Genomic DNA, 10,467 nt, shown 5'->3' with positions numbered 1-10,467 from the left:
CCGAATCTTTTCCACAAATTTTTGATCATCCCATAAGTTATCATTTAATCTCCATCTGAAAGTTCGTCCTTCAACCCCCTTCATCTCCATTATTATGGGGTTGTGGTCGGAGATAATTTTGGCCTGTATTTCAATTTTTGTAGTTCTTACTGTTAGTTCATTTGATATCCAAATTTGGTCTAATCTTGACAGTGATTCATTCGGTCCTGAGTGAAATGTAAATTGTTTCTCCATGGGGTGTCTCAATCTCCATATATCTACCAAGTTATAGTTCTTCACCATTTCAAAAAATGTCTTAGGTAGTTTCCCTCCTTCTGTCTTAGTTTTCCTTAATCTATCTATTTCTGTTGAGACCACCCCGTTCATATCTCCCATTATTATGATTTTTTGGTCCATGTAGTCAAATAATCTCTCTTCCAATGATCTGAAAAATTCTGTTTTATTGCCATTTGGTGCATAGACTCCCACTATTATCATCATTTCCCCTTGCCATTTAATGCGGACTGCGATCATTCTCCCTTCCTCATCCTTAAATAGCTGGTGTGTTTCAATGTTGTTTTTAATATATAATACTACTCCTCTTTTTTTCTTTTTATCGGAGGAGATAAACTCATTTCCTAACCTCTTATTAATAAGGATTTTCTTATGTTTACTGGCCACGTGGGTTTCTTGAAGGCATATGATATCTAAATTTTTCTTTTTTAGAATGCGTTCAATTCCATTGCGTTTTTTCTTATCATTCATTCCATTAACATTCCAATTCCATAGTTTTAAAGACATATTATTTTAGGTGCTACTCTGAGTTAGTTGTTACTCTGTAACCTTTCTGTTTCCTCTCCTTCTTCCTCCTCTTCTTCTTCTTCTAGTTCTCCTCTACTTTGTTCTTCCTCTTCACCTAACTCTAAATCCTCCCTCAATCTAGATCTACCTTCTGCACCCTTCTCCTCTTCCTCTCCCACTTGGAGCTCTTTATATCTTCTTGTGAATTTTCCTATTTCTTCGGGACTAGTCAATCTTCTTTTAACACCTTTATAAAAGAAAGAGACCCCTTCCGGAAATTCCCATCGGAAGTCAATTCTATTCTTTTTAAGTAGTTGAACTAGTGGTTTATACGATTCCCTCCGTTTAAGCAACCTTATGGGGATGTCTTTAAATAAAATAATATAATGCCCATCGATGTATAATCTTTTTTCCCTGTTTCTTTGCAAAACCAAATTTCTCATCTCTCTGTCTTTAAATGTAACTAAACAGTCCCCTGGATATTTCCTGGCTTTATTTGTTTTAATTTTCATTCTATACGCATTTATGATTGTTCTAGCCACATCTTCCTCTTCCACTTCCATCCACTGTGCTATTGCCTTCACTAATCTTTCTTTTATATTCTCGTTTTGTACTTCTGGAATTTGTCTCAATCTTAAGTTAATCTCCCTCTGTTTTAGATCGTTCATTGCGATGGAGTCTTTAATTTCTTCCTGTATTTTGTTTAACTCTACTATCTCATTTCTCAATCTTTCCTCCTCTCGCTTCATCTCTTTCATTTCCTGCTTTGTCTTTTTTAGTCCCTCGTCCACTCTTTTTGAAACCTCTTTAATCTGTCCTTTTAGCTCGCTTACTGTCTCTTCAATCTTTTTGTCCATTTTTCCGATTTTGTTGTCCACCTGTTCCAATTTTGTTTCCAAATTTTTTTCGCTTTGTTTTATTTCTGCGAACATCCTCAGTATTTCTGTCCTAAATTCTGTTTCTTGTTTTGAAGCTCTCCTATCAGTTGGGGTACCTCCCTCTGCCCCTTTCTTCTGCGTATGTGACATTGTCCTTAAACCTTGGGAATTCCTTTTATGCCGGGAAAAAAAAGAAAAAAGAAAAAATGTAAATGTATTCCTTATAGTTAAACTATTCAGCTTTCAAATAGCCCCCAAGAGGTCTTAGTCCCTCGGGATAGTATAAACCTTCTTAAATTTAACCACTTGAAATAGTCCCTTGAAGTCACAGAGTCTGTTTCCCCCACAGAAAAAAAAGAAAAAAGAAAAAAAACTATCCCTCCCCTCCAGAGATTTTAAAGAGGTTAGTTAGGTCCACCAACCAGATTCTAATTACACTCTTCCCGCCTCAATTCAGACCCTTCCACCCACTCTTTAACAACCACTTTAACAACCACTTTAACAACCACTTAGCCTGTGAGAGTCTGAATCTCCAGTTAATCTTTTCCAGAGTTTAGGTGCAATGCTTAATTTAGTCCAGCAGGGGGAGTCAGTTCTTAAGCAGAGTTCTTAAGTGTAAAGAGAGTTAGTCAATTAGTCTTTCCTGTTTGTGGATTCACGCTGTTCACACTGTTCTTCCCCCGTTCCTGCCTCTTCCCGTGGCCCAAATATTAAGTCCAAAAAAAAAAGATAGAGAGAGCATAACAAACATAGCAGATAAAGAAAGCTCCCAAACAGCAATACAATAGCAAACGTGATTCCGAATGTCCAAAGAGTAGTCTTCCCTACCCCCGGAGTTTTCTTATAAACCACTTGGCGTAATGTCTCACAGGAATCTTAGTAAAAGTCCTCTTAACAGTAATCTCCTTTTGTCTTTTTTTATGTAGATTGCTCTTTGTAGTTCTGTGTCTCCGTTGCCATGACGACTAAATTTTTTTCTAGTACCGCATTTCTCTGCCCTCCCTCGGTTGTTTCCCTTTCCCCTCTACAGTGGGAGAGGGTCTAATTTCAAAGTGAGTCAGTGGGGGAGGGACGGACAATGTAGCCACTAGCAGTAACTTACTTTCTCCTTCGGCTCTGCAAACCACACTGCGTCTTTTCCCACTGAAGACAAGATAACGCTGAACTCGGCTGTTTCTCTTTCTTCTCAGATACTTCCTTACGCTCTCCCCTTTGCAATTTCCAGCACTCTTTCTGCGTATCTGAGTTTCTTTGTATCGAGGGCAAGGCGCTTAGCCTGCAGGCTTGAGGCTTCGCTAATTCGCCGCTGTAATGGCTGTAATGGCTGCCCAAATTGCCGTCTCTCGTTCCGTCGCTCTCTTCGCCTTTATACAAAGGCTACCTGACGACCAGACGAGTGACACCTTCGCACTGCTGGGCACCAAGACCTCTGGATACCCTCCAGAGGGTTAGCGGGAGTTTTGTCGCCCTCAAAAACTCCCAATTCGGCCGAAAAGCTAGAGCTCTCTCCGGAGAGACAAACCCTCGCCTGCAACCGGATCCGCGCCCGCCGGAAGTCCTAATCACCTCGGGTTAAGTACTTAATTCATTCCGGAGGTCCGTACTTAACCTGAAACTGTTCTTAACCTGAAGCAGTACTTTAGCTAATGGGGCCTCCTGCTGCCGTCACGCCGCCAGAGCCCAATTTCTGTTCCTATCCTGAAGCAAAGTTCTAAACCTGAAGCACTATTTCTGGCTTAGTGGAGTGTGTAACCTGAAGCGTATGTAACCCGAGGTACCACTGTATACACAAAGGTTGGCAGTATGAGCCCTGCAGCTCCTAACAGGAAGAAAAGTAATTTAAGCATTCAAATGATGAAAGAAAATAATAATTGTCAGGCTCGTTTCATTTTCTCTGTCTCTGTCTCTTTCTTTATCCTTTCCTTCTCCTTTTCCTTCTCCCTCCCCCTCTCCCTCCTTTTTCTCTTTTAACTGCCATGGGTATTTATTGCTAACCCTGATAACTATGTTCCACCTTCACTGTTGGAGAAAGGATGCTTCTGAATTCCACTTGCTTGAAATCACAAGTAGGGAAAAGTGCTGCTGCATGGAAGTCCTTGCTTCCTAAGCTTCTCTTAGGCATCTACTAACTTGGCCACCATCATATCAGGAAGCAGGACTAGAATTTGACATTTGGCTATTTTTACAAAAACAACGAAACCTCAAACTCAAAATTTAAAAGAAGATGTCACGTTTTCTTGATGGGTATTAAAGCGTTGAGGTTTAAAAGTAAACTTCCGGAATTTCCAGGAATTTCCCTAAATTTCATCAGTGTTTTATAACGTTGTAAAAGAAAAGCCAATTTTAGAAGAATTAAATTCTCTGAAGTTTTGGAGGGGGACACTTTCCTCGCTTTGTCACAGCTGCTTTTTACAGATCTCGGTCTGCAAGCTTCCAGCATATTTTCCAGACAAGCATACAATGGGAACAAGCATTGCTTTCTACTGAACTAGCTTGCTGCTAGTCTGGATTCGTTTTAATTTTTAAAAATCATTTTAAAACATAAGAACATCCAAAAGCCTATCTGGTCCAGCATTCTGTTCTTACAGTCAACTGGAGGCCTATGAGACCTGAGTACAGCAGCACTCTTCTCTCCAGTAGCTTCCAGCAACTGAAATTCAGAAAGAAATGTTCTAGCAGAACCTGCTCCCCAATGCTGTTTAAGGAATGAACCACCCAGCTAGAGAGCTTCCGAGAAGGATATGTGCATATCTTAATAGAAGCATAACTTTTGCATTCAGATATTCTCACCTCCTGTGAACCTGCAGTGTGAAGATGAATATAGACATTGTTTTCAGTGTGGCACAGTTCTTGAGTGTCCACCAGTCTATATACTTGCACAGTCCAAACCACAGCCTTCTAGGGGAAGGATACACTCCATGGGGGCCTGAGAGGGCCTTGGGTGATGCCCAGGGAGTATCAGGGATGGTCCCACCATTACGGGGGCAATCTTGTCGCTCTCTTCCTTTTGCCCAACGCGACTGACACAGCAACATTGTGCTGCTGATATCGGCAAGGGCATAACCAGCTAGGACAAATATAACAGTTTCCTCTGGGTATTCTAGCAGGATCACTTCATTAATTCCCCCTGTTGAGAGACAAAAGCTTCCTTTTCCTAGCAAACACAGGGGAGGGATAACTTTTACATAGCAAAAGCTACATTCCCTCTGGGTTTACAGGGGCCATACTCCAGTTGTGGGTGGGGCCAGAGGCAAAAGTAGACACAGCTATGGATGTGAGTTTTACCTTTGTACAATAAGTTAATTTCTACCATGCTTGTATGCCTCTCTGTATCCTATTAGGCTGTCTGGCGTTATGTTTTAATTATGTTTTAATCATTGATGCTCTGTAATGTGTTTTTGGGACGCGGGTGGTGCTGTGGGTTAAACCACAGAGCCTAGGACTTACCGATCAGAAGGTCGGTGGTTCAAATCCCCACGACAGGGTGAGCTCCCGTTGCTTGGTCCCTGCTCCTGCCAACCTAGCAGTTCGAAAGCACGTCAAAGTGCAAGTAGATAAATAGGTACCGCTGCGGTGGGAAGGTAAACGGCGTTTCCGTGCGCTGCCCTGGTTCTCCAGAAGCAGCTTAGTCATGCTGGCCACATGACCTGGAAGCTGTACACTGGCTCCCTCAGCCAATAAAGTGAGATGATCGCCGCAACCCCAGAGTCGGTCACGACTGGACCTAATGGTCAGGGGTCCCTTTACCTTTACCTTTTAATGTGTTTTTAATGTGGTACACTGCCCTAGGATCTTCTGATAAAGGGTGAAATATAAATTGTAAGCATCATCATCATCAACATCATGCTTAAGCCATGAAGACACAACGATAGACTCCAACTTTGATGACTTTAGATTAGAGAGATTCATGGAGGATAAGGTTATCAGTGGTCACAAACCCTGATGGCTATGTTTTATCTCCACTGTATGAGTCTTAATTCCAGCTGCTGGAAAGTACAGGAGGGAAAAATGATGTTGCACTCAGGCCCTCCTTGAAAACTTCCCATGGGCATCTGGGTGGCCACTGTGAGAACAGGATGCTGGGCTAGATGAAACTCTGCCTGAAGCAGCAGGGCTCTCATTCTATTCTCCATTCAGGCAAGCAAGGAGCATTATCAGAGTATGAAGTAGGGCTGATGAGGGGTGTGGCTTGGGAAAGGGGGTGTGGCCTAGACACATGGGCAGAGGAGGAAGGGAGGACACCGACCTGTCCTGTTCCAGAACTGAACTACCTGCTTGGTCAGTTCACAGAAGCCACACCTATCACTCAGTCAGGTTGCCAGTTGCATTGCTAGAATGCGCTACAATGCCGCCCAAGTGACCCCAGTGAGCATCTCAGTTTCAAATATTCTGATTATTTCTACTTTTAGTAGAAATTTTATTTACTTGACATTTTATTTTATTTACTTGATTTAAGGGGGCAGAGGATTGCATTTGGTCCTGGGTCCCGAGGTTCCCACCCCTACTATAACATTTACCAGGGAGTAAGTCCTGTACTCCTCTACCACCACCTCCACACACCCCTTCATTTGTCCTGCTTTGCACATTGAGTTTTTTGCCTAGTGGGAATGTGTCATCAGACTCTTATAGTGCCATCTTGCTTTTCGGGATGAATCCATTCATCTTGCTTCTCTGGACGGATACAGAAGTGTGTGTGTGTGTGTGTGTGTGTGTGTGTGTGTGTGTACACAAAGCTTGTTGTATAAGACTAAAATTTACGTACATTGCTCCGCTGACTCTGGTCAGTCGCCCAAAGGAGTTGCAGCCAGGTTGGGGGAAGGGGTGATGAAGAAGCCAAAGCAAATTGGTTCAGCCTGCTTGAGGATTTGATATCTTCCTCCCACCCCAAGTTAAGAGCATGGATAGCCTTTGTGTTGCTGCAGTTGTACAGCTTGAGCAGGTGAGAACTTGGTGGGAAAGGTTTGTTGAGTTCTGCCATGGCTGGTGCTTATTCCCATCAGAAGTGTGAATCTTGGAAGGCCGTCTCCCTGCCATGCAACCCTTTTCCACTTGGCCTGGGAGCACAGGGCTCTGACTGACTTCAGCTACAGAACCTGAGGCTGCTAAACAGACTCTTGGGCTGGGATATTGTTTATGGGGTTTTGTTGGGGAGGTTGTTGCTGTTATTGTTATACCAAAAAAAAATCTTTACTTATATCTTATTATGTGGAAATTGTTTAATTTGGTTGTGTATTTTTGTGTATTTTGTGACTAGTTTTGTTATGTCAGAACTTTGTGGGTTTTTTCCTAGTTGTAAGCTGCCTTCAACATGGTTTCAACTATGGAAAGTTGGCATACAAACAAAATTACATATATACATATATGACTTTATATGTATGCCACCTTTGCACAGTTAAAACCATGCTCATGGCAACTTACATTTTTTTTTAAAAAAAACGCATAACTACAACATAACAAAAGTAGTCATAAACATTTAAAAAATACCCAACCAAATAGAACAGTTTCCATATAAATCACAACAAGATCTAGAATAAAGATACAGAAAAACCAACAGCACCCCCACAACAAACCCCAGCCCCTTAGGTATGGGGAAGTTGATTCATCCCACATTCCCTTTCCCGTATGCCCACCTTTAAGAAAACTGATTAGCTAGAAACATTCTTTAGATCACCCAAGATTCTTGTTCACCACAGACACCATTGGAAAACGAACACATTTCTATTATGCACCAACATAGTAAAAGATAACATTCCCCATATTGTCTGAGTGAACACAGCTAATGGCCAGTGAAATCCTATTAGTTGCCCAGAGAATCATTCAATTGGTGAGGACATCTTCCTGCTCCACAGTTTTCTTAATGCACACTTCATCTCCTTGTTCCTCAATGTATAAATGACGGGATTCAGGAGTGGGGTTACAGTGGTGTAGAACACAGCCACCACTCCGTCCAGTGGGTCTTCAGACCCTGGTCTCAGATAGATGAACACAAGGGGAACATAGTAAGTTATGACAACTGTGATGTGAGCAGCGCAAGTGGAGAATGCTCGGCGGCGTCCCTCAGCACTACGGATCCTCAGGATTGCAGAGATGATGTACACGTAGGATGTGAGGATGAGGAAGAAGCAGGTCATGGCCAAGAAGCCAATGTCTACAAAGGTCACCATCTCATTGAGTGCCGTGTCAGCACAGGCCAGCTTAAGCACAGCTGGGATGTCACAGAAGATATAGCCCACTTGGTCCCCATGGCCATAGGGCAAGTGGAAGGTGAGAGTGGTCTGTATCATAGAGTGCAAGGAGCCCCCAAACCAGGTCCCAAAGGAGAGGCAGAGGCAAGCTTTATGGCTCATAATAGTGCCATAACGGAGCGGCTTGCAGATGGCCAGGAAGCGGTCATAGGCCATGACGGTATAAAGGAAACATTCAGTGCAGCCCAGGAAGTGGAAGAAGAAGAGTTGGGTCACGCAACCACCAAAGGAGATGACCCCACCACCTTCAAGAAACCCAGCAACCACCTTGGGTACCACCACTGAGGAGACAGTCATATCCAAGAAGGACAAGTGGCAAAGGAACCAATACATGGGTTTGTGCAGCCGGGGTTCAAATGCCACTGCCAAGAGGATCATGAGGTTTCCTACGAAGGTGAGCAGGTAGATGAGCAGGAAGAAGAGAAACAATGGGACTCGTAGTTCACGGGGATAAGGAAACCCGACAATGATGAAATGGTACTGTCCCGTTTGGTTTTCACACTCCATGTAACTTAATGTTCACCTTAGCGTTGTTAATGATTAGACTGCAAAATCCAAACAAGGGAAAGAAGGGGTTGGCATACCACATCAACTGCTCAGTTCTGGATAAAATTACTTGCAACCACTTAGGTTATTTCTAGGAGATAAAATGAAAGTACAGATAAAATTAACATTGCGGGTGGGTGGCAGATTCCAAAACGTACCCTCAATTTTCACATGGAATATCAAACGTCTAGACCATTAGTTATATGAATTTCAAACTAGGTGTTCAAGTTTTTAGTTGGACTGCTATGCTCAGAGATTAATTTTGCTGAAAATCATAGTAAAGGTAAAGGGACCTCTGACCAGTAGGTCCAGTTGCGGACGACTCTGGGGTTACGGCGCTCATCTCACTTTACTGGCCGAGGGAGCCGGTGTACAGCTTCCAGGTCATGTGGCCAGCATGACTAAGCCGCTTCTGGTGAACCAGAGCAGCACACAGAAATGCTGTTTATCTTCCCACCGGAGCAGTTTCTATTTATCTACTTGCACTTTGACATGCTTTCAAACTGCTAGGTTGGCAGGAGCTGGGACCGAGCAACGGGAGCTCACCCCTCGTTGCATGGATTTGAACTGCTTACTTCCTGATCGGCAAGCCCTAGGCTCTGTGGTTTAGACCACAGCACCACCCGCATCCCCCACAGCGCCACCTGCATCCATAGTACTGATTGCCAAATAGATCATAGTACTGATTGCCAAATAAAGTTGTTTGAGCTGTAAGAGTAGGTTGTTCTGCTTTGTTTTTTGTAAGGATTTCATTTTTCACTAGCAGGTTTTTGTATTATAGCTTTGTACAGCAGCCAAAACACAAGTTAATTTTTTGTAACTCCGATTTCAGAAGACCTTGGCTACAACTGAAAGCAGAAGTTGTCTCTGAACAGTGGTACCTCTGGTTAAGTACTTAATTCGTTCCGAAGGTCTGTTCTTAACCTGAAACTGTTCTTAACCAGAAGCACCACTTTAACTAATGGGGCCTCCTGCTGCCACCGTAGCATGATTTCTGTTCTCATCCTGAAGCAAAGTTCTTAACCCGAGGTACTATTTCTGGGTTAACGGAGTCTGTACCCTGAAGCGTATGTAACCCGAGGTACCACTGTATCATGTCTGTTTACTCACTCCAGCTATTCTCCAGGAATTACATAAAACAGGTCTCATTTTCAATCCCAGGCATCTCTGGGTAGGTCTGGGAGAGACCTCCTGCCTAAAACCCTGGAGAGCCACCCAGGTGTGACACAGACTATAACAGCTCTGTATGATCCTAAGAAACAAAAATGGCACTGGCTTGCCATACAAATTGGCTTGGCACACCAATCTTACAAGCAATCTTCAGTCTGGGAGGCAGTTCTCAAACAAGTGTTCTCAGATCCAGAATTTGCAAAACGATTTGAATTTGGAATGTGTCCATTTTGGTTCCATTTCTTTCTTGAAGATGAAAGGTGAATTAATATTCACTCAGAAACAGAATATATCCCTTGGTTCAGACCCTGAAATCTTCACCTGCAGAAATAATCTCAGGAAATCAATGGGGGAAATCAATACTGGCCTGAGACTCTGGGGAGCTGATGCAGGAAAGGATGATAGGCTATCTCAGCAGAATGGCGTTCCCTAGGTTCTGAAGCTCAATAGTTCTAGATATTGACTGTGTTCAGAGAAAACACCAAATTGTGGTATGGTGTTTCAAGAATGTACACACATCTTCCTTTTCTCTCCTCTGGTATAGGCATAAGGAGGAGATAAGATGCTTCAGGTTCTTTCAGGTTCTGATTTAGAGTAACCAATGTTTAGTGTGCCTTACGTTCCTGTGCCATCCAAACTCCTTAACTGTGGTTAATGATGGTTAGCAAAAACCTAGTTGGTTATTAATTGATGCTGTTGTTGCTGTTGTTGTTATGTAAATTTAATTAATAAATTATTATTTATTAAATTTGTATCAACCGTGGTTTGTCATTGGCTTGTTTCTATTGGTAGATAAGAGGATCTACAGTCTGTCCAAGTTTTAATGGCACAGCAAACTGCGGTTAATC

The 10,467-nt window shown here is 42.8% G+C and overlaps 1 protein-coding gene across 1 annotated transcript; it reads right to left on the bottom strand.

Moving 5' to 3' along the window:
• Positions 1–7,471: 7,471 nt before the first annotated feature.
• Positions 7,472–8,410, bottom strand: LOC308570770 (olfactory receptor 10G6-like; the record flags this gene model as incomplete). The annotated part of the gene is made up of 1 exon (XM_081165685.1): positions 7,472–8,410. One exon carries the CDS (start codon positions 8,408–8,410, stop codon positions 7,472–7,474), a length of 939 nt encoding a protein of 312 aa, XP_081021811.1.
• Positions 8,411–10,467: the final 2,057 nt, after the last annotated feature.

This window comes from Podarcis bocagei, assembly GCF_964188305.1.
Source record: "Podarcis bocagei genome assembly, chromosome: 13".
Lineage (NCBI taxonomy): Eukaryota > Metazoa > Chordata > Lepidosauria > Squamata > Lacertidae > Podarcis > Podarcis bocagei.
This window is presented reverse-complemented; position numbering and strand designations above follow the sequence as displayed.